This window comes from Aplidium turbinatum, chromosome 1 (genome assembly GCF_918807975.1).
Source record: "Aplidium turbinatum chromosome 1, kaAplTurb1.1, whole genome shotgun sequence".
NCBI lineage: Eukaryota > Metazoa > Chordata > Ascidiacea > Aplousobranchia > Polyclinidae > Aplidium > Aplidium turbinatum.
Window position 1 is genome coordinate 63,876,690 of NC_137472.1, and position 25,050 is coordinate 63,901,739.

General features: G+C 36.9%; 1 protein-coding gene across 4 annotated transcripts; it reads right to left on the reverse strand.

Moving 5' to 3' along the window:
* Positions 1-5,492: 5,492 nt before the first annotated feature.
* Positions 5,493-24,505, reverse strand: LOC145787180 (uncharacterized). 4 transcript variants are annotated; one of them, XM_082599860.1, is made up of 8 exons: positions 24,374-24,505; positions 23,935-24,063; positions 22,015-23,340; positions 21,726-21,821; positions 19,583-19,651; positions 10,107-10,372; positions 6,306-6,488; positions 5,493-5,971 (listed from the first exon to the last, which is right to left on the reverse strand). In XM_082599860.1, exons 1-8 carry the CDS (start codon positions 24,450-24,452, stop codon positions 5,909-5,911), a joined length of 2,211 nt encoding a protein of 736 aa, XP_082455986.1. In that variant the 5' UTR covers positions 24,453-24,505; the 3' UTR covers positions 5,493-5,908. The 4 variants fall into 4 exon arrangements, with proteins under 4 accessions (XP_082455986.1, XP_082456068.1, XP_082455356.1 ...); XM_082599942.1 differs by lacking the exon at positions 6,306-6,488 and adding an exon at positions 9,697-9,879 and having other exon boundaries at positions 5,493-5,968; XM_082599230.1 differs by lacking the exon at positions 6,306-6,488 and adding an exon at positions 9,697-9,879.
* Between the last annotated feature and the right edge of the window lie 545 nt (positions 24,506-25,050).

Consider the following 25,050-nt stretch of genomic DNA (forward strand, 5'->3'; position numbering starts at 1 on the left):
AATTTTGTGAAACGATTACAGAAGATCAAAGACAGCTTTCACTTTCCTGAAGAAGTAGATGCAGCATCAGTTAGCCTACGTTCAATAACATTGTTTAAGTGTTTCCCAAACCATCCCAGTTGCCACTACGAAACGACTACGTGAAGTTTTTAGGTTTGGAGCTGATCTGGCTTTGTATGGGTTGTAAATAAAATCGTGTTCTGAAGACGATTTCTATATAGCCATTCTTCACAGTTTTTATAACACCGGCAATTGTTAAAGCTGTAAAAATATTATTTCATGATATTTTACTTCATTTTTTATGTCCGGAAGGTCCCCACCCTGTGTCCGAAAGATCCCCACCGGTGGGGACCCTTCGAACATTTGAGTCATCTTTTTCATATGTAAATAAAATTACTGTTCTTATTGGGAACCGCTGTCTATGGGCCAGTATGAGTTCGTTATAAATGCAACTGAACAAAAACACATAAGAACATTCAACACCGCTTTGAAAATTAGAAATAATTGGAGTTAGGTCAATTTTGTCCGATAGGTCCCACATCTCCCCTAATTTAGAACTTTGGTGTAATAGAGGTTTTATTCATCTATGAAATGAATATAAGCATGTGTTAAATTGCATAGAATTACATTCAGTCTATAATAGGCTATAAAGCAAAAACACTGCAATGCGAGAGCATGCGTATGTGATACACTGAATTTACATCACTTCCAGCAGTTTCAGCAGAGCTCTTATTCAGTTTGGCGTTACAGCTGAGCTGATGATTATTGTAGTGTAATAGCAACGAACAGTTTATTCCTGAACCCTTTTCCGTGTATCCGTAAACTTCCTCCGGCAATCACGGTGGACCAAAACTTTGCCAATGTGAAATAATTGCAGTATGAAATTTACTTTTAAATGAGCACCAACACTAACAATAATTTCATAAAAATTGAATATTTCAGTATTTGTACATCCGCCATTTTGAAAAAAATGGCAAAATTTCGAAAATAGCGGATAACTTTTTTTCACCAAAAAATTTTCACGGGGATTTCTTTTGGTCATTGTACACAATGAACAGAACAAACAGCTTTAAGACAGTGAACTTACTTCATTTCTGATATTTTCAAGTTTTGTATAACGAATCACTGGAATCAGCTATTATATAAAAGGTGAAGGTCAGTGCAATTTTTCACAGCCGTGGATCTTGCGGTGTTGCCATGGACTGCACGAGTTAGCTGCAGACTACTATGGATATTAAACAGTTGTAGAGCATTATAGATCCTATGTCCTATACCATACTAATTTAGTGTTGATTTGAAAATTAGAAAGCACAAAACACTGAAAGCATCATTTTCAATATCGTGACATCACACGCGTTCCAAAGGGGGGGGGGGGGGGGGGGTTGTAACCCTCAAACCCCCACTTGGCTACGCTACTGATCCAATTTGTTTTAAGAAAATCGGTTTACTTTTACTTGGTTGCATAAGTATGGATAAAAAGCATGAATGAAAATACATCAAAAACACAATGCTCAACTTCCAAGAAATGTGTGCATATTGTCTTATGGGAATATTTAAGCATGAACTATAACAATGCATAAGAAACAAACCCAACCAAATGTACCTGTGCAACAAGGACTCCTTATTACGCTTAAATTGTCGGAATCTATCTGAACTCAGAAGTAGGTAGATTGAAGTTGTCTGAAATGCTTGCAAAATGTCCAGCAGGTTCACTTTAGAAAAAGTTTTTACTAAAACTGCTGGCTGTCAAACTCAAAGTAACCCTGCAACTGAAGATGGGCAATATTCTCTGTCCGAGTCATTTTCTATATAATACAGTGGCAGAGCAGCATTTATTTAAATTGTTTGCCTCATTCCTGCAAATGCAAGTTAAAACATAATAATCAAGCAGGCTAGAAATGGATTCGTATATCATGAAACTAAGCCACAACAGGCAACAAGGGGAAATTTTGAAGACGAGTGAAGGTGTTATTATTGAAGACATCATGCATCAAGTACGTAAACCATGCATCTTAATACTTTGTGGTGAAATACCTCATGTTATACAAACATTGAAAAATAAATACAACTACTCAATCCAAGGGAAAAAGCACATTGAGATGTATTGTATATCTCAATAAGTTAAATAATAGTTACATTTTGTAAGCACACTAGCTCTTCGAGCAAAGACTTGGCGTTCAGGTCATTTGGGTAAAAATTAGCCAGCACATCACACTTAGAGGAAATCAAGCATTTCTGCTATTGATTTAACATTATAGGAAACAGCTGGAGTTTGAATAAGGCAAAGCTGACCTCAGAACTTAGTAGAGTTAATCTGTTACCACCAGTAGTGACATCAATTAAGATGTTGTCAAAGAAGTAGACTCACTGGTGTCATTACTGCAACTAGTATATTTTAAAAACTTAGAAATTGAAGAATGCTTTGCATAATTGGTCAACAACTCTTATTTTGAATCTTTTTTTTTTGCTCCACTTTTACAATGATTAGGTATAGCTAATGGATAAATCACTAATGGTACTCTATTGTTGAGCTCAACAACCTTTGCTGGTACAAAAATTACATTGATATAATATATCATCAATCAATCAAAGGATTATATTACTATTCAGCGAAAAAAATCCAAACAATGAATAAGTGTAAAATGTAGCCTACTGCACAAACTGTATCTAAGTACAATAACAAGTGTATTAAGATTTAAAAATTGTTTAGGTTGGGTACTAGCCTACAGAGTAATCAACTTGAAACAATTTGAAAAGATCCGGGCCCCTTAAATGTTATTTTTCAACCCATGGAATAACAATGACATTTTAGTACCGTACTGTACTGGAAGTACAGTAACATGTATCTAAACACAGTTGCCACAAGATTGAAATTTTTGGTTTATGTTGTCACTGAGCAATGTTACACATTTGGTACGTGGCGTTTTGAAAAAAACTGGGCCCCTCAATAGTAGATTTAAAAATTACATGCATTGCATAGGGCATAATAACAGTGGTCAACACAACTTTTCTTGCATGGAGTTTTTCAATGGATTTAGGGTAATTTTGGGGTGCTGAATCCGAATCTGACCTCAGATTTATCCTATCACGTCAGGTTTGGGAGATATGATAACAGCAAATTGTCACTTTTGTCAAAAGTGGAAGATTTGGCGTTGCGTTTATTGCACATACACATTGTGCTATATCCAGAAATCCAGGCCATGTAGTACATAAGTAGCTGAAATACACCCACCAACTATAATTTTGATACCAATTTGTTTTCTAAGCAACATTATTAACCATGCAGTAGTAACAAGCTAAAAGGGAGGCTAAAAGTATAACTGACCCCCACCCCGGTCAATGTTTTGCATGAAACCACAAAGATTTAAACAGGCCTATGGCAATGCTTGTTCAGTAACCTTATTTAAGCTGTTTTGGCCTGTCTAACACTAACCTTTCGTTATAACACTGCATATGTTGGTGGTAAACGCAACGCCAAATCTTCCACTTTTGACAAAAGTAGCAATTTGCTGTTATCATATCTCACAAACCTGACGTGATAGGATAAATCTGAGGTCAGATTCGGATTCAGCACCCCGAAGTTACCCTAAATCAGTTCTCAAAGCCCATGAAAGAATTTTTTTTTTTGTTGACCAGTGTAATGATAGTTTAATACTGGAAGTAACATGCATTTAAATTTTCACAAGAGTGAAGTTTCCTGAATTTATAGCATATGAAGCAATTTGATACATGGCGTTTAAAAAATCCGGGCCATTTAAATGTTTAGTTTTAAAACTACATATAGGCTATATGGCATAATAGCGATGGTTTTGTATTGAAAGTAACATGTATTCTATTTAAACACGATTGCCACAAAATGAAATTCTGTTGTCACACTGCAATGTTAACTATTTGGCACACGGTGAAATGTCGTGGGTGGCCTAAAAGCATGTAAGCTTGTAAAGGTGGCCCGACGCGACAATCTCAGTACTTGCCTCACCCTAAAGCCGCAACTTACTTCAAGGATACCGGTACTTGCTTGTGAATCGAATTAAATTTTTTCCATTGGAAATGACAAAAATTACTGCATTTTCTGAGTAAATTGCGGGCCCTGTGCGATTGCACGGTTCGCACACCCCAAAGACCGGCACTGCTCGGGGTGTGCGCTTGAGCAACGCATTTCAGGACTGCTCTCCATTCAGCGGCACCTGGTGAATGGAATAATTTCCTGGCAACAACACTTCAATAATCGGAATACTTCACTCTGCCAATCTTGGTAACCGGCCTTGCGTCAAAGCCTCTACAAGTATGCGAAACTACCAGGAATAACCAATTAAGGCTTTGTCAGTCTGAGGATAAAGATTCAAAACCAACCAACCCAATCATTTTTTCTGAGACACTTCTTCAGGCTGCTAGCATTGTACAGAAATTTAATCAACTTGTACCACTCCACGAGTTGGTCAAAGCGCAAAGAAACAGAAGACATGGCCTGATCATTGAGAACAAGAAAAAATTGCGATTTTAAATTTTTCTTCAGCAGAAAAGACGACTCGAATCATCAGCACATTCGTAACCAAACATTCTCTTCCTACGTCGTACCGTGTTTTTTGAAAACACCTGCTCAATACCAATAAACTCTGCTATTTCGCATGCGTTTGTGACTACGTGGTTAGCCTATATTTCGATAATCTTCCAAAAACTTTGGCGGAGGGGCCCTCATTCCTTGCGGGGCCCCCTCCGATTGGAGGGTTCGGAGGGCGGTTGCTACGCCTTTGTCTACGACGATTTACTGTAGGTTTGAGATTCAGTTTAAGTTATTGTTAAACTCGTCATTAGATTTAGACGCGGCCTTTGTTCAATCAAAGCTTCGAGTTTATAAAGTAGGCTACGTTAATCTAAATACACATTGTCAGATCCAATTGGACCACTTTTACGGAATGTTGTTTGGGCTGCCATTGGGAGGTTAGGAGTAAGATTATGGTCCGACAACCGTTAATGTCTGCCGATTTCAGAAAATGCTTAATAATTCTCTTAGTGTTGCGAGATCCGTGAGTTTTGCTTCGTGATTGAGGAAAATTTCTAGCAGGTTGCAATATTGTTGAATCTTCTGATTTTCTATTATTTTGAATCGATTTCGAATAATAATAAACACTACTTTTATTTGAAAACATCCTGCAGCACTACAGATGGCCGACAATGGGTATTTAGCCCATAAGTAGCCTATAGTTCAAAGCTCGCTTGAAAACGTTCTATTTCAATGAACATTATGACTGAAAGTACCGTATTAATTATCACCATTGTCATGTACAGCGCCCAGGAGCATAGTTTGACTGTGGCGCTATTAAATATTTTTCGTTCAACAATCTTGCGTTTCGTTACAGAAATTACAATTAAACATTTTTTCCTTCAATATGAACTGTATATATTTAAATTAGAAAAATTTAATCTGGGAACACTCTAAAATTATTCACCTTAAAGTTAACTCACTATAACTCAACAATTACTTTAAAGTTATTTATTCTATCAACATGTTAACAAATAAACTGATTTGACGCTACCTGCAATCAGGGCTCATGTCGACAGCTACTTCCAGATTCCTGACTTGAAATCTCTATTAAAATTTGAAAAAAAAGTCTAATCTGGCAACACCTTACAATTGACTCACCTGGCAACACTGCAAGCTAATAAATTGATTTGAATTTTTATTGAAATTTTTAAATAAAATTAATAATTTGCAACACTAGATGTCGTTGAAGATAGGTGAGCCCCCAACACTTTCCTGACAACAATTTCATTATCACAACGTTAAAGTTTACGTTGATACAACGTCGTCTATCGTTGATACTTCGTCGTGGTCATGTAATAAACAAAGAACGGATAACATTAATTTAACATAAAACAACATCAAATAAATAAACAACAAAATCTTTCAATCTTCTCGATCCTTGTGGGTGATGACGTCATCGGGGAAGCCAACATCGATCTCCAACTTCTGTAAAAGACGAAGCGAATAATTAAATTAAAGAAGTTTCCACAACTTGGAATACTTTGGATCCTTCCAACTGTGTATTGATGGAACGTCGTTGAATCAATGTAATGTTGATGCAAATACTTCACGTTGATGTTTATTGACGTAGAATCAACGATAGAATAACAAACCTTGGTGATTGTAGGCTACCATAGGCTAGCTAGGCTACAATTACCAGAAGCAAAATATTATCAACAATTTGAGGTTAGAGTTTGGTAGATGTGACGTTAGATAACGTTGATACAACGTAATGCACTCTACATGTTGTTAGATAACGTTGATACAGCGTAACTTTCACCTTATTGTCCGACCGATTCAGAGCTTCCTTCAACATGGATCGTTCCATCGTGTTCGCATTTCTCCTCCTCCCATCACCATCATCGAGGCAACTCAACATCCCAACCCACTCCTCAACTTTGCTCATTACCTCGATGACGTCATGGATAGATAGGAGGTTGAGCTTGAGATCCATCACAACAATCTAAACACAAATAATTATGATGCAACAATTAAATAATGTTGTTGTTTGTGACGTTTTGTTTATTTGTGAAAGTTTAACAAAACTTAAATAATTAAAATTAGAAACTGATTTGGAGTCGGACAATAAAACAATGTAAAGTAACGTTGAATCAACGTAACAACTGATGTTAATGCAACCATGGATCAATGTAATTAAACGTTAGTTATAAAAGTTAAACATAACTTACGGATCCAGGCATCGATTTGATCACTTCCTTCCATGGACGGAATTGGTTGGAATTCATTTCGCATCCGCGCAGATTAAGGATTCCAATCCGCCCTGGCATCGATTTGAGGAATGACGTCACCGCATGGATGTCATTCTGGGTGTCGGAGGATTTCATCCGTATCCTCCCTCCATCAAAATGACTTCGTGCGGCCACGGTCACATCCTCGTTGTTGCCTTCCCTCAAGATTCTGCTGATGGCGATGATGGAGAGACCATCATCATTGTGATCTAACAATGCAGGAATAATATCAATCAATATTAGCTCGGCTAACCAGGTTGTAATCTAAAACCACGGTTTGGTTCTAACCATAAAATAATCAAACATTGAATCCAAGTTGTTTACTTAAGAACTTAAGACTAAAGCGCTTAAGACTACGCGGCGCAAGTTCGACTCTCGGGTTGTGCGCTTGAGCAACGCATTTTAGGACTGCTCTCCATTCAGCGGCACCTGGTGAATGGAATAATTTCCTGGCAACAACACTTCAATAATCGGAATACTTCACTCTGCCAATCTTGGTAACCAGCCTTGCGTCAACAGCCTCTACAGGTATGCGAAACTACCAGGAATAACCAATTAAGGCTTTGTCAGTCCTAGGATAAAGATTCAAAACCAACCAACCCAATCATTTTCTCTGAGACACTTCTTCAGGCTGCAAGCATTGTACAAAAATTCAAACAACTTGTACCACTCCACGAGTTGGTCAAAGATTTAAATTTTTCTTCAGCAGAAAGACGACTCGAATCATCAGCACATTCGTAACCAAACATTCTCTTCCTACGTCGTACCGTGTTTTTTGAAAATACCTGCTCAATACCAATAAGCTCTGCTATTTCGCGTGCGTTTGTGACTACGTGGTTACTGGTTAGCCTATATTTCGATAGTCTTCCAAAAACTTCGGCGGAGGGGCCTTCATTCCTTGCGGGGCCCCCTCCGATCGGAGGGCGGTTGCTACGCCTCTGTGTACGACGATTTACTGTAGGTTTGAGATTCAGTTTAAGTTATTGTTAAACTCGTCATTAGATTTAGACGCGGCCTTTGTTCAATCAAAGCTTCGAGTTTATAAAGTAGGCTACGGTAGCTCCAAATACACATTGTCAGATCCAATTGGACCAGTTTTGCGGAATGTTGTTTGGGCTGCCATTGGGAGGTTAGGAGTAAGATTATGTTCCGAAACCCTTTAAAATGTCTGCCGATTTCAGAAAATGCCTATTAATTCTCTTAGTGTTGCCAGATCCGTGAGTTTTGCTTCATGATTGAGGAAAATTTCTATCAGGTTGCAATATTGTTGATTTCTTATTATTTTGAATCGACTTCGAATATAAAAACACTACTTTTATTTGAAAACATCCTGCAGCACTACAGATGGCTGACAATGGGTATTTAGCCCATGAGTAGCCTATAGTGCAAAGCTCGCTTGAAAACGTTCTATTTCAATGAACATTATGACTGAAAGTACGTATTAATTATCACCATTGTCATGTACAGCGCCCAGGAGCATAGTTTGACTGTGGCGCTATATAAATATTGTTATTATTAGTTCAACAATCTTGCGTTATGTGTTTCGTTACAGAAATTACGATTAAACATTTTTTCCTTCAGTATAAACTTAAATCTTAAACTGCATATATTTAAATTAAAAAAAAAAAAACTTAATCGCATAACTCTAAAATTATTTACTTTAAAGTTAACTCACTAACTCAACAATTACTTTAAAATTATTTATTCTATCGACATCTTAACAACTTGATTTGACCTTACTTGCAACCAAGGCTCATCTCGACAACTACTTTCAGATTCCTGACTTGAAACTTTTACTATAATTTGAAAAAAAAGTCTAATCTGGCAACACCTTACAATTGACTCACCTGGCAACACTGTGAACTAATTAGTTTGAATTTTTATTAAAATTTTTAAACAAAATTAAAAATTTGCAACACTAGATGTCGTTGAAGAGAGGTGACCCCAAAATTCTTTCCTGACAACAATTTCATTATCACAATTTTGAAGTTTACGTTGATACAACGTCGTCTAACGTTGATACTTCGTCGTCGTCATGTAATAAACAATCAACGGACAACATTAATTTAACATAAAACAACATCAAGTACATAAACAACAAAATTTTTCAATCATCTCGATCCTTGTTGGTGATGACGTCATAGTTGTCAACCCAGATCTTCATCCAACCTCGTCACCACTGCCAACATCGATCTTCTACTTCTGTAAATGACGAAGCGAATAATTAAATTAAAGAAGTTTCCACAGCTTGGAATACTTTGGATCCTTCCAACTGTGTATTGATGGAACGTCGTTGAATCAATGTAATGTTGATGCAAATACTTCACGTTGATGTTTATTGACGTAGAATCAACGATAAAATAACAAACCTTGGTGATTGTAGGCTACCATAGGCTAGCTAGGCTACAATTACCAGAAGCAAAATATTATCAACAAATCGAGGTTAGAGTTTGGTAGATGTGACGTTAGATAACATTGATACAGATACAACGTAATGTACTCTACGTGTTATGTTAGATAACGTTGATACAACGTAATGTACTCTACATGTTATGTTAGATAAGGTTGATACAACGTAATGTACTCTACATGTTATGTTATATAACGTTGATACAACGTAATGTACTCTATATATTAGGTTAGATAACGTTGATACAATGTAAAGTACTCTAGGTGTTATGTTAGATAACGTTGATACAACGTAATGTACTCTACATGTTATGTTAGATAACGTTGATACAACGTAATGTACTCTACATGTTATGTTAGATAACGTTGATACAACGTAATGTACTCTACATGTTATGTTAGATAACGTTGATGCAACGTAATGTACTCTACATGTTACGCTAGATAACATTGATACAACGTAATGTACTTTACATGTTATGTTAGATAACGTTGATACAACGTAACTTTCACCTTATTGTCGGACCGATCCAGAGCTTCCTTCAACATGGATCGTTCCATCATGTTCGCATCTCTCCTTTCCCCATCACCATCATCGAAGCAACGACCCATCACAACTTCCTCCTCAACTTTGTTCATTACCTCGATAACGTCATGGACAGATAGGAAGTTGTAGTTGAGATCCATCCGATCAATCTAAACACAAATAATTATGATGCAACAATTAAATAATGTTGTTGTTTGTGACGTTTTGTTTATTTGTGAAAGTTTAACAAAACTTAAATAATTAAAAATTGGAAACTGATTTGAACTCGGGCGATAAAACAATGTAAAGTAACGTTGAATCAACGTAACAACTGATGTTAATGCAACCATGCATCAATGTAATTAAACGTTAGTTATAAAAGCTAAACATGACTTACGGATCCAGGCATTGATTTGATCGCTTCCTTCCATGGACGGAATTGGTTGGAATTCATTTTGCATCCGTTCAGATCAAGCTCTCCAATCCGACCTGGCATCGATTTGAGGAATGACGTCACCGCATGGATGTCATTCTGAGTGGCGGATTCATCCATCCGTATCCTCCCTCCATCAAAATGACGTCCTGCGGCCACGGTCACTTCCTCGTCGTTGCCTTCCCTCAGGATTATGCTGATGGCGATGATGGAGCGAACATCATTGTGATCTAACAATGCAGGAATAATATCAATCCATATTAGCTCGGCTAACCAGGTTGTCATCTAAAACCACAGTTTGGTTCTAACCATAAAATAATCAAATATTGAATTCAAAGTTGTTTACTTGAGAATAAACATTAATTTATTTACCTTGCAAACAAAATACAAACAATTATTTTGAACAACAAAGTGGCTATTTGCCATGGTTACGATCAAAAAGCATTGTTTCGTGGCAAGTGTTGTCAGAGTTGAAAATAAGATTAGGGTTAGAGCAAAGTTTAAAGTTGTTCTCTTTGTCCAAGACTTCAAAATTTTACAAATTACAAGGTTTTGTTATCAATGTCTTTGAAGTTTTCGAGCAGAAGTACTTATCTGGCATCACTGAATGGGAAAGTAGCCACAGCTTTTCAACAAAACTTTCAGGTTTGAGTCAAAGTTCTAATATTGTTCCCGACAATTATTCACCAAATCAAACGTCATATAAAACCGTTATGGTCTACTTAACCTAGCTGGCATCTTACGTCATGGAAATTGCTAGAAAATGTCCAAATATTGCACCATCGGTCGTAAGACCTGATAAAATATTGCATCACTACCTTTGAACACCGGTTTGAATTGCGTGACAATGTCTTTCGTTATGACGTCACAGTACTGCGTACGTGAGTTTGAGATAATGAAAATTATTTTCGTCATTCGTAAAATTGTTGCTTGAAAGTAAGTCGCAAATTTAACTGTTTTGCTTATTGCTTGCTAGCTGGACAAATTTTCCGTCTTTTATCCAAGTAATCTGTATCGTAGTGACAAGTTTTAGTGGTGTACGGCGTTGCATTCCATTTTCGACAGCCAGGTGGCTAATTTTACAGAAATACAATTTTGAATAGACGTTTCAAAGGAGTGTTTCTTTTTCGGTCATTACATGCAGACGAACGGATTCGGGAATCTTATGTTACAATTTTCCCACGAAGAGATTATGGTTTACCGCTGTGACCAAATATGTAAAATAACCTGAGCAGTCTTAGGCTAGCTTTGCAGTTAAAAACTAAAGTTTTGTTAAAACATGAAACTAACCAAAGCTTGTAAATTGAAATAAACTTTGATTTCTTTTTCGATAAATCTTCGAAGCATCTTTACAACTTGATAAAGAAAATTTCACAATCAGTCATTTCTTGCTGTAACTTATTCCAAGCTGATGCTTTTTGTTCCACACTTAGAAGACAAGCACAGAAACAAACTTTAAAACATTTTCTCTGGTGAAACTAAGCAGAATGATGACTGAATTGAAAGCTGAAACCAACCATTTCTTGCATGCTTCTTCAAGGCACTGTTGCCACTCTCTTATCATGGAAAAGTACTAGATTTGACTAAAAAAAACACTAGGTTCACAAAAAAAAACACTAGCATCATAAATACACGATCATTTACATGCATAGTGTACAAAAATGACAGCCAATGGCGTTAGTGAGTGGTAGAAGTCCTTAAAATTTTAAAGTAGCACTGAATTTCCTTGAAAGTGAGAGCCCTGAAGTCATAGCCGTAGGAGAGTAAAACATTTTGGGGGGCGAACAAAATTTTCTCCAAATTTGGCCTTTGCAAATATATTGTCAAAAACGCAATATTACTCACAATCATCTTTGAGGTAGTGTAGTCTAAGAACTCCACGCTCATCAACTGTAAGCCGACAAATGTAAGCCTCCGGTACCATATGGTAAGCTACGCTACCTACTTTAGTCTACCTACCTACTTTGTGAGTATTTTTTAAAGTATTTCTGCTAAATATCTCAAATTTGGTCATCATTGGGTGTAACTAGACAAAAAACTCGAGTCCACTTTGAAAAGCACTACAAACACATTGATGCAGCCAAACAAAAATAGGTGGGGCTACTTTGAACACTGTCCAAACTTATGCACACCAACATAGCGGTAAATCGCTAAAAAACACTAGATAGCAAAAAAAACACTAGAACACTAGATGCAACCCAAAAACACTAGATCTAGTGGAAAAATACTAGGAGTGGCACCACTGCTTCAAGGACTAAAACCAAAATGACAGTCGCCTGCTGATTTGCGCGGGAATTTTTGTGCGGAGTTGCCAAATAAGTGAAAAAAACTAAACCACTTAGTAAAAGAGAGAGAAACCTTTTATTTTGTCTGTAGCAACAATAGCACGGTACAATTATACACAACATGAATAGAATAGCATCATACCCATCTAAATACCACAACAGACAGGAAGCAGCGAAAGACTGTATCAGTCATCGAGTCAGCTGCTTCCCAGTTCTTAATGTGACAAATGTCAAGCATCAGCAAATTACGTTGAAACAAGATAGGCTGATGTTCAGTAATATTAATGAAAGAAAAGAAATCATGTGCTGCTGCGATCCTCAAGTGAAGTCCTGTGGTTTTATTCAAATATAAACTTTATTCCGGGTGATTAAAAAAGAAAAAATTTAAATGAAAACGGTACACTTGCCAGTGCAACAAGGGCGATTTTAACGAGCTGAATATTACTGTACAATGAACACTTGCTACAAATTAAATTCATTTTTATCAAAAATAAAATAAAAAATGGTACCAATGTGTAATTTTTGAAAAAATACCCACATGCTTCCATAGGCGTAGCCAGGGGGGGGGCGAACGGGGCCATGGCCCCCACCAAATTTTCAAAGTTTGAATTCCGAAGTTGAACCCTTTGTTGAAAATATAATATAATTTGTATAAATTTATATTGTTTTCCAAGACATCTGGCTATTAACACCCCCCAGGACTTGTTTTAGACACACAAAAAGACACCAATAAATTTTGCAAATCGTAAATCGCGCAAAGTTTACGCGATTTACGCTTCTTTTAACTAATCTGTGGAAGCAATTTCAGAATCGCTTACTCTGTAGGGTTTTTGTGTAGCTGAGTTTTTTGTGTTCTCTAATTTTAGCCGCAGTTTTTGCCCGTTTGTGTGTAGATAAGAGCTACCTTTAATAAGTTAATAGCTGTTTATCTGCTAATAAGTTTCATACAAATATTACCCTGAAAGTGTTTCCAGAAAGCGTTATAATCCATTATTTAAGTGTAATTTTGCAAAAAATTTTCGGGGGAGCATGCCCCCGGACCCCCCTAGAATACGCGTGCCTTCGGCACGCTCTAACCCCCACCAGCTTTATTGCTTCCCTTGCTTAACCCACCAGGATGCGCCACTGCACATCAGGTGGTGATGTCTTAAATCAAACATTTTGTCGTTCTCTTCAATTCATCAAATATTTGGCCCCCCCCAAAATTTTTTTCTGGCTACGCCACTGCATACTTCAAAGCGAATACAATCTTGCAGAAAAACTGCAAATTTGATAACTTTGTTCACAGCCAACACAAATTGTCATCTGCAGCTTTGCGCGGGAGTTTTCTGCGTAGTGTTTCCCAGAAAAAATAGTAATCAACGAAAAATTTGGGTAACAGTTTGTGCAAAGTAAATTTATTATTTGAATTTTTGTTGAAATTACTTTAATTATCTTTTAAAAATTTGTTTCATCAATATTTTATTTTAACTATTTTATTTTAACTCATCATCATCATTAAATTCCTTCCTCTCGTCGAGGGTTGGATGCAATGAGACACCAAGTTTCTCTGTTGTAAGATTTTTCTAGTGCAGTTTTGTAATTAAGTCCTGACCATAGGCATACGAAGCCGAGTAACGTGATCAAGTTTAACATCTTCAAGTTTATTACATATAGAAACACAAAACTAGTTTATTACATATATGTAATAAACTTAAAGATGTTAAACTTAATCACGTTACTCGGCTTCGTATGCCCAATTGCCCATGGTTCAACAAGACAAACTCTCTACTGAAGCTCTACTAAGTCCTGACCAGTCTTCAATGTCATTAGCTTTTGACTTGCTCGACCAGCATTCCGTCAATAGTAGGCTAATATTTAAACTTAGTTCATTTTATTTTAACCATTCTACTTTAATTTTCTAAAAAATTGTAACGTTTTCAAGAAACTTTAAAAATGCAAAAAAAAAACAATTTGACAAAAAGCTTTCTTCACTTACGTTCAAAATCACTGTACTTGAATAAAATGGCGACAAGTCGTATTCGTGTAGGCTATTGAATTCTTTCAATGTTGCTATTCGAAAAAATATATGTCATAAAAAAATTCTACGCAGACAACGTAACACTCACCTCACACTATAATTTACGGGCAGGGGAAGTAGCCAGCTCAAATTGTAGGGCGAAAGGCACAAATAAGTATTGTTGCACATAGAAGTGAGTCAGACCAGGGGCGGTTCGCTAGTGTGTGCTGCGGTGCTGCAGCACTCCCATAAAAGTTTTCACAAAAAGTTTCTCAAATATCTTTACGTTTCTTCTGCCCAAAATGTATTTTATGTTCTCTGTTCACAGAATTGGTGACTGTTATAAGTGTAAATTATATTTGGAAACTCTGCGTGCTAGAAAATATGGTAACGCCTAGAACATCACACAAGAAAGGCGAATTGAGTCCTGTCTTTGTCATGAGTTACCATGGGGGGTGGGGGGGGACAGGTTATACCTGGGACTGGTATATAAGTTCCCCTCCCCACCCCCAATGGTAACTCATGACAAAAACAGGACTCAATTCAATTTTCTCTTTCGCCTTTCTTGTGTGATGTTCTAGTTTTTTCCAGGAAATATGTGTTGTTTTGAAACAGCACACGAGCAGAACGTCGTAGAGGCATCGACCTTGACGTCGTAGAGCCGCATGTTTTCTTGAATTGCCAGTACAAACGAATTGCAAAGCGATGTGCTGTCTTCGGAACAACACACAGGCAGAACGAGAAAAAAGAATAAAAGGCACAGAGTGAAAAGTCGATGCACTGTGTCTGGCTTCGTGGTGACGTCAAAAGTAGTTTACGGCGCAATAGCGACACCAGTGTGAATCCACCTTTACGCTGTGAAATTACGCATTGGTAAACATTACGCAATAAACCAATTAGTAGTTTACATTTTTGCTGATTAGTATTACTGTAGTTTTAGTTAAAGAAGAGCGCAAATACGGAGGAACTAGAAAAATTGATACTTTTAGGATAGGTCACTTTCCCATCAGGGCCTCCGAGAGAAGTCAGCACTGGTCGGGAAACAATACGAAAAATGGGCCCCATAATATTTTTTAGTAAATATAGCCTACAACTAATTTGTATCTTGCGTTGCATGTTCGTGTTAAGCTGAAATTAGCCTACTTTCCTCAGCATGAAAAGAATTTCGTTCAATGTAAAAATCATCAATATAATCACTGGATTACACTTGCAGCAAAAATGCCATTGAGGTAAACTACTTTATCTAGAAAGCTTTGTAAATATACAATAGGCCTACAGGCAACGAAAATAGTTCAACCAACCATTTAATTCAGGAGTGTCCAAACTTTTTCTCACGCAAGCCAGATTTGATAATAAGTGTTCGCGGGCCAACAGCCACAATAATTTTTTTGAAAACTGCAAGTTGAATTTATATGATTTTTGTGCGTCTGCAGGCCAAAAAGAAACACATTGTACAACAACAGGCGCGGGCCATACAAAAACGTCTCATGGGCCGGAGTTGGCCCATGGGCCGGACTTTGGACATCCCTGATTTAATTAAACCCTTTCTGGACTTTTTGCAATGCAAAGTTACGGATCACAGCATCAAATGATAAAATTTTGCGACGTCTGAATTGATGCACAACATGTATAGTTAGGCTTTTCAATCGGTTTTGAGTCATAGGCCTACTGGAGCGCAAACAATTCTTTACAAATTTCAGTAATTGCTAAAACCACGTTCTCAAAGTGCAACCATTAGAGGTTGCTACCGGAACACAAAAAAATCATCACCAAACTATTTGGAAAAACCTTTCGAAATATGGGGTGGTTCGTTCTGGTTTGCAGCTGAAGTTTGCTGTGTGGCTTTCTGTCAAAAGTACCAACTCATCCAAAATGTCTTGAAAAATGTCATTGTTGTAGCCTACAAATGGTTTAAATTTGTCCCACATGCCCGCAACTGCACAACAGACATACGATGAAATTTTCATGGAACTTCAAACTCATCGACGATATGTTTGAGTTTGTTGATGCATTTGTCAATTCCAACAACTATCGAATCCCTTTTGCAATGTAGTCTAAGGTAGAATACATTTCCTTCGAATGATTCAGCTAGTTAAGTGGAGTTATATAAGCGTTCTGTCCTCAGGAAAAGAAAATCATTTTCTTTTAAATTTATAATTGCCACTGCAACTTTAGCTTGCGAGTAGGCTAGTAGCCTACTCTTCTCAGCTTTCTCTTACTTAGATTAGCCTACATCTTCCTTTAACTTCATTAAATTCATCAGTGAATCTTGTTTAGGACCGTAATCCACATCATGCAAAGCAGTCACAAATTTAAAACTGCTAGTTGTAGGCTACTTTAGCATTGACTCAGCTTCCGATCAAGCTCTTGGTTCCAACTTGATGCATTTAAGAAACGTCTTTAGAGCTTCAATTGCAAAAGGGTAATGTAAAGCATTGGGTTTGACTGCATCACTACCTCTCAAAGTCAATTTTCTTAGCAAGATGATAGGACAGCTTACTTTAGATTTTTCAGAATTTTTCCTCTGACTGGGCTATAACTTTAAAGATACCACCAGCTTACAGATATAATCAATTACTCCAAAAATGATAAGACATTTGAACAACGCTGTCTGTAGGCAACGTTATGAATTCCAACTAGATTAAGCCTAAGCAACAACATCCATAAACAAAAAACTCAAATAAAGAAAAAACTCACTACCTTCCAAAATCACATCATGAGAAGCATGACCACCAAAAGGCTACTTGACCACACGAAAACAGAAGATCTTTTAACTATGACAAAATTACATCCAATTGCAGCAATAATATAATCAAAAGTTTTAAAACTGTTCGGCCGCACTAAAAGATCACAATTCGGAATCAGCAAATTTTGCACAGTAGGAAAAGTAGAAGAAAACAGAAAACGTGGCAGACAACCAAAACGATGACAAGACAACATCCAATCATGGACCGGACTCAACTTGGCGACACTGGGCGAGCTGACTCAAAATCGCCACTCTTGGAAGCAAATAATTCATGTTGATGCGCAATCTGCTGCAGACGGAGATGACGACTGATGATGATCCATAAACAAAAAACAAAAAATATACAGGATTTACTTTCTTTAATCGTGCTTGGACGGATGCCTTTAACTTTCCCAGATAACTTATGTTGAATACAACTTCCTATGCCTGGCCAACGCAGATTTTGAAGTTAAGGTTCAGTTGTCAAGCAAAAATAGTTCCCGCTTAACTAAACCAGCACCAGTTTTCAAGTTGAAACTATCAATACAATTGAAACCGTTCAGTGATACAGAAATCATTTCAGCTTCAGATTTTACGTCTTGAAGCTCTTCAACATCGCCTACCTTAACACGAAAATGATTTGTTCTTGATGAGAAGCATCGAGAGTGACATTTACAATGATTGGGAAATACTTGGAACTACGTACTTCATTTAAGAATTTGTTGATTATTTAGTTGGTACATTTTTACTTTAGTACTAAAAATGCGTGCACGGACATTTTGCCGAAAGGACATTTTGCCGAAACTCATTTTGCCTAAAGGACTAATTGCCGAAAGGACTAATTGTTTGTGAATGATATTTATGCGTTATTAGGTTATGATAATACATATAGTACTTTTGTATAATTTCGACAATTAGTCCTTCAGGCAAAATGAGTTTCGGCAAAATGTCCTTTCGGCAAAATGTCTTTCGGCAAAATGTCCTTTCGGAAAAATGTCCGGGTACCTAAAAATGGGCCCTCCTCAAAAGTGTAAAAACAAAAAACTACTTGTTTTTCCTTTACAATACTTTTCTAGGGGGTAAATTGGCCAGACTTCCCCCCCCCCCTTCTTGGAACCACTGCTTCCCATCCTTGGAAAAAAGCTTAAATTTAATATGTCATGCAACAATCAACGTATCTACATCCAAAATGTAAAGTGACATCAATACAATTGAACGGGAGAATTTTTTGTCAAGTAGGTAATGAAAAAAAACAAGCATTTTCTCTTTTCATCAAACGTGTTATTAACATATGTTTGTTGATCGTCCCCTTCAAAATATTACACATTTGCAAAACTTATAAGCCAAGTTTTACATTAAACTTTAACACAATTTAGAGCTAAACTGAATCAGAATGCACCACATGAAATGTAATTTTTTGAAGGAGACCCCCCTCCCCGCTGTTGTTATCTGACTCAGTGGCAGCTGGTGAGTCCTAAAAATGGGGCTGAAGGCGAATACAATACAATATACAAGTCTCCAAAAGTAGAGTATCCACACTCCACAGGGTAGTCTAGAGGCTCTCTCCAGAATATTTTGACAAACATACCTTAAAATTGTGCATTTTGAGAACACTTTCAACCTAAATTAATAGTAAAACTTTGTCAAATGATGCTGTAACAGAGATCGAAATTTCTAATTAAAAAATTTCGGTGGGAAGAAGAACAATTTCCCCACCTCCCCGATTGCGCCTTTGGGGCAGGGACATGTTGAATGCAACTTGTAGCCAGATAAAGAATATTAAATCTTGATTCTGAGATGCTGAGCTACTCGGACGCTAAATCAAGACATTCAACAAAAAACACATTACATCCAAAGAATACGCTGTGTTTTCAAATTTCAGCACCTTGGAAAGATTGGAGGCCCAAAAATCATCTAGGGCCGGGTCGAAACATACCACCTGGACCTCCTTGTCAAAGCTACTGATAATAAGTGAGATGGTTGACAAACATTTAATAACTTGTGGTTATTCAGGTCCTTGCAGAAAATTTTGTTGAGGTACTTCACCACTTTAACTTGAAAAGTTCTTGCTTGGTGACAGAATTGAGTACTGTTGCCTGAATGTCACCTAGGGACCAAGGTTTTCAACTTTTTGTTGTAAAGCTTACTTATTCTGCTTTTATGCTTTCCGTACTTATATCTAAACTAATAATTGCTGCTGGAGCCGTTGTTTTTTTACCTGGTTGATTTTATTCACTTGGCAATTTTTCACTTTATGATCAATTGATCATTTTTAACTTGAAATTAGAACACTTTTTAAAAACAGAACTTAAAAGAAAACCAATGCAATACTGGTTTCCAGTCACCTAAATAGGCCTATATGCCACCGCTAAATTGATAAAGCATCCTTTGCAAAGAAAGCTGTGTTGACGAGGCAAAAACATTTACTTACTTGCAGCAACTTCCCGAGTTTTCATATAAAGCTTTGAAATAAGTATTCCCCGTTTTTGCCACTTTTCACCTGAAAGAAATCACACCCTCATGAAAACTAGGGCTTGCAATTGTCACCGTTGCATGCGTACAGCCTACGCGTTATCGTTACCACAGTTCATGCTTTCACTAACCAGACTAGTCGCGGGATAATAATCGATATATTATGTAGGCTATAATCACTTTATTTCTGTAAAATCAAAGTCTATAGGATTGTCACCAAGGTTCGAGGGCAAGCCCGCAACCAGGGGGGGGCATTGGGGGCATTTGCCCCCTCGAAATTTTTTGAAAATTTTTTAAGCGTTCTATGCAGTATGAAATGTACTATGAATAGACACAGCCATACTGTAGAGTGTAGACATAGGCGTAGCCAGGGGGAGCAAAAGGGGCCTTGCCCCCCCCCCCAAATTTCAAACTTTGGATTCCGAAGTTGAGCCCTTTGTTGAAAATATAATACAATTTGTAGAAATTTACAACGTTTTCCAAGACATCTGGCCATTAACACCCCCAAGGACATGTTTTAGACACACAGAAAGACACCAATAAATTTTGCAAATTGAAATTCGCGCAAAATTTACGCGATTTATGTTTCTTTTAACTAATTTGTAGAAGCATTTTCCGAATGGCTTACTTTGTTGAGTTTTTGGTGTTCTCTAATTTTAGCCGCAGTTTTTGCCCGTTCGTATGTAAGAGCTACCTTTAATAAGTTAATAGCTGTTTATCTGCAAGTAAATTTCATACAAATATTACCTTAAAAGTGTTTCCAGAAAGTGCTATAATCCATTATTTGAGTGTAAATTTTCAAAATTTTCCGAGGGAGCAAGCCCCCGGACCCCCTAGAATACGCGTGCCTTTGGCACGCTCTAAGATACGTCACTGCACATCAGGTGGCGATGGCTTACATCAAATTGTCGTTCTCTTCAATTTATCAAATATTTGGCCCCCCTTCCCAATTTTTTTTCTGGCTACGCCACTGAGTGTAGACTATCGAAACCGAAAGTAGGCTACGCTGGTTGGAAGCCATGCTAACGATTTTGTTCGATAAATTAGGCTGGCATCCTCATTATACTCAAATCCTCATCGTACTCAAATTCCAAGCGCGGAATTGTTGTTAAACGAACTTGCCAAATCATGTAGAAAGTTAGACATTATGCTCTAAATTAAAATGTCCTTTTGCATTTGCAAAGTCAACTTCTTTGGGCCTACAAACATAAAAACTTGTTGAGCCAACAAAATGTTTCAGGATTGTAATTTGTAATAACCATGTTGAGTTTAGGCTATTCATATGTATCTGTTTGTTTATGTTGATGTAAATATATGTTATTGATTCCTAATTTATGACTCCAGTCCTGCCAATGCAGTTCGTAGCCTACAGAAGTTGTATTTTATTTGTAATCGACTGAACACATTACTGTATTATCGTAATTTTCTTCCTTGGGTAGTCATAGCTAAATGAGAAAAGGTTACAAAGGCTAGTTTCCTTTAATGCTGTACTAAGCAAAAACGTGATTGACATAAGTTATGACCACTGAACCGTAACATGGTAGTGCCACACACTCTTGTCCCTTATCAATGGGCGTGGACATTAACATAAAAATGTCACAATGCATCATTTTAATGTTTGTTCTTTGATAAAAATTAAATGCCCCTCCCGAAAATATTTGCTGGTTGCGGGCCTGTTCGAGGGTGTGCAAAAATACGATTGTTACAACTACAGTTATTGTTTACATTATAATGCAGCACATCAGTTTCATCAAAAAATCAATATGAACTCTAAAAAGTAATCTCTCTAGAGTCTAGCCTACTGAAACTTTTTAGTTTGCAATTTGTTGTAAACTTTTGATTTTTTTTTTTTTTTTTTTTTTATTTTGACGAGCGGTAGCTTACAGATCTGCTCGTTGCCAACATGTCTACGAGGTAATATACAAAAAATTGTGGGGATGCGGTGTGGTTTCTCAGCTCAGCCAAAGTAAACAAACAATCTTGCTGAAAAAATAAACTTTGCAGTGTCCAAAGTGCAGAAATAAAGTAGCTTGTGTTTAAAGATTACTTTATATAGCGTTGTCAAAGTCCTAATTTAATGTACAAAGTAACATATTTTTTACCTTGTGAAGATAAGCGGATTTGCTGGGAAGGTGGTTGGAGTATTGAAACATCGGATTCTTCTGAAGGTGACTGGATAGTTGTTGACCTTAAAGAACCTATAAAAGTACAAACATGTTTACAATATGCGCTTCAATTTAGGATAGCAAATTTTTAAAAAGGATTGTTTAAAAGGATCTTTAAAAAGATTCAATTATTAAAAGTTCAAATCACAAATTCTTGATAACATTTTGCAGTGGACAATCACTATTTTATTCGAATAACAAAGCATTGTTTATAAAATATAATTACCTTCATTCATCCATGGATCCAACAGTAGTCCAGATAAAAACTGGACAACGACTGACCAGTGATCGACCAGTAGATTAGTTTGAACAAATGTCGTGAAACTTTCTAACGACATTTGGTCGACCATGTATAAAGCGCTAAAAAACTCTTGAAACGTTTGGTGTGAAAAATACAATCGTCGGTTACCCTCCAAAAGACCACACCTTCGATTTGAACCAAATAATGTCACAACAAGTGCTTGGACTTGTTCGCTTTTTAGGTCTTCTGCTTGAAGATCTTCAATTCTGATTAATATTGTTTCATTCTTTGTAGCTTGAAATGCTAGTTTTGATAAACTAATAACGATTTGATCCGAAAGAGAAACGGCGTGATCTGATGTTCTGATGTTTTCCAACACACGATGAAATATTGTGGTCATTGTTGAAATATTTACAGTTTCATCTGATGAACTAAGAAAAGCTTGTAAGTATAATTGCAGAATCAAAGGATTGTAACACATGGATTCTAAATGAGGAGTTTCTACAGTTAGCTTGGCAAAAATTTTATTTGATTGTTGTTCATCATTTATCAAAGCAACAAGTAATTTTTTCATGTTTTCAGACGTTAAGTCTCCAACAAAGTACGTTTGCTTAGGGCGACAGATTTCAGGAATTTTGAGCATGGCGTGTGGTCGTGAGGTGAATACAATGTGGCAATTAGGTAAAAATAATCCTCGACACAGATTTGACACAAGCTCCTGGATAGTGAGTAAAGTGTCATAATTCGATTTTTTCACTCTATCCATCAAATTCCAGTTCACCTGGTCGAATCCATCAAAGATTAAAAAACAATTTTGAGTGTGATTTTTCATCCAACTAAAAATTACATTTTTTTCTTCTTTCTCCAAGTGAAAGCTTACATCTCCTAGCAAAAATTCTTTCAAGGTTAGTTTCTCATCATCGTAATCACTCATGTTCATGAAAGGTATCCTCAGAACGAGAAAGTCTCTAGTTTCGTCTAGACGCCTTGCCAGGCGCTTTGATAACGTTGTCTTTCCTGCCCCAGGGTAACCGACGATTGATATGAAGCTTTGTGACATAATACGTGAAATTAATTGATCAATCGAAATTTTTTTATCGGATTCTTTAAATTGAATTTGTCTGGTATTGAGATCATACTGGTCGTCGTTGGGAATGAACCTTCCCTGGTAGAAGTCGATTGATAGAAGTTCTGGATGAACTTCTGGCACATTCGATGCTGGAATGTCGAACCTCGCCACATCCACATCAAATTTGCGATCATAAAGCTCTCCAGTGGTTTTCTTCAGTTTGTCGAAGACTCTGCTTGGATCTGAATAAGTGCAATGCGTATTGAAGCAAAATTAACACTTTTGAATGAGTCAACAAATAAAAATATATTTCTTTACATAATTTTATTGGTTACTCTAACCTATGAATCGAGATTACATTTGTAAGATTAATCCAATCAGTTGATTTGTGAGACAACCACACAAAGCAAATTGACATTAAATACGAATGTGTAATAAATATGTTGAACCTTCATGTTACTTGACTTTATACCTTTGTGACTCAGCAAGGCAAACGCTCTCTCAAAGCTCCAACATTTGTAAAATATTTTGGAAGCTGAACTTTAACTGAAATGCTAAGTAGAAAGGTATAGAAAACGTAAAACTATACATTTTTAATAGCAGCTGGACCCACAATGTTTAAACAGTTTAAAAAAAACAAAGTTTGTGATAAATGTTGGGGACCAATGTTTTTAAAATAGCGCACATTATAATAAAACTTATTGTGACGCAATTATAGCTCTTGTTATGATGATATTCCAACCATCCACTTTTTCGTTTGGACCAAAATCACTCAAACTGCGATAGTAGGCTACGACATAAAGGCGTCAACGGATAAACATGAACATTTCACAAACCGTTTTGATCTCCAGATGGAACATTGGTTTGTTCGTGTTGATGGTGATGGACATGGTACTGCCGCTGGTCAACCTGGACCACTTGATACAGTCGGTTGTCAACGTTCATTACGTTGATCTGAGGTTGTTCTGTAAAAAAACATCGTGTCTTGAATTTAACCTTGAACACAAGTAAGAGTGTTTGGACCAGGTTTGTGTTTTAGTATAACATAGCCACACTCTTCATATCGCTGGCTATATTACAGTAAGAATTGGATGGCCGGAAATCAGGTCATGTCGGAAATGCAAGGAAGACAGTCAGTGTCCACCTTTAGGCACGTTATTAAGTACCTTGCCTATGACACAGCAGCGTGTCCTTGGGTGGTGTCGAACCGGTGGCTTTCGACCGTACCACGATATTTGAGCAATTTCTTAAATATATTTGTCAAAATGAACTTACCAGGATTTCCTGGCAATGGTTGTCCAGTCTCTTCATTTGAAGTTCTTGTGTTTTCTTCTTGATTTTGTGGAAAAGACATTTTTTTTGTTAACTGTTATTCTCCAGATCAAAATAAAACTTAACAGGTAGTTGATGCTACAAAACACAATTGTGAGTCATAAACATCTCTCTTCCTTATCAAAGAACAAGACTAATCAAGCAACATAAATTTATATTGAACAAACCAACACAAACGCATGATTTGAATCATAGTTTCGACTGCGACTCATTGATCTCCTTGTTTTATAACGTTTTACAAACCATCTTGTTTAACACAGGGATGGAGGAACCACGTTTATTTTTTGGGTGGGCCTAGCCCACCCACTTTTGAAAGCTAAATTTCTTTGAAAAGGTAGCGAAAACGGCAAATTAGAGAAGGAGTTCCAAAAAAAAGCTCGACTTCACTCATTTGATACACACTAGTTTGATTACACAGGCCAACAAAAACATTTTGGCACCAAAGGTGAGAGTCATTTTAGAGTATTTCAGGGCCCCTTGATTCCAAAAATGCACTGTTTTTCGAATTTTTGAAACTACCAAAAATTGAATTTCGAACCAAGATTACGTTCTTCCGTAACAAGGATAAAATTTTAAGCAGCTACTTTATTGAAGAACACAACTTTGTATTTTGTAATTAT

Excerpts from the sequence above, each read along its gene's own strand:
- LOC145787180 (XM_082599860.1), bottom strand. The coding sequence starts at position 24,452 with ATGTCTTTTCCACAAAATCAAGAAGAAAACACAAGAACTTCAAATGAA. Across the intron at positions 24,064-24,373 it reads ACCATTGCCAGGAAATCCTG|AACAACCTCAGATCAACGTA; the intron begins GTAAGTTCATTT and ends GTTTTTTTACAG. Across the intron at positions 19,652-21,725 it reads AATCCGCTTATCTTCACAAG|GTGAAAAGTGGCAAAAACGG; the intron begins GTAAAAAATATG and ends GATTTCTTTCAG.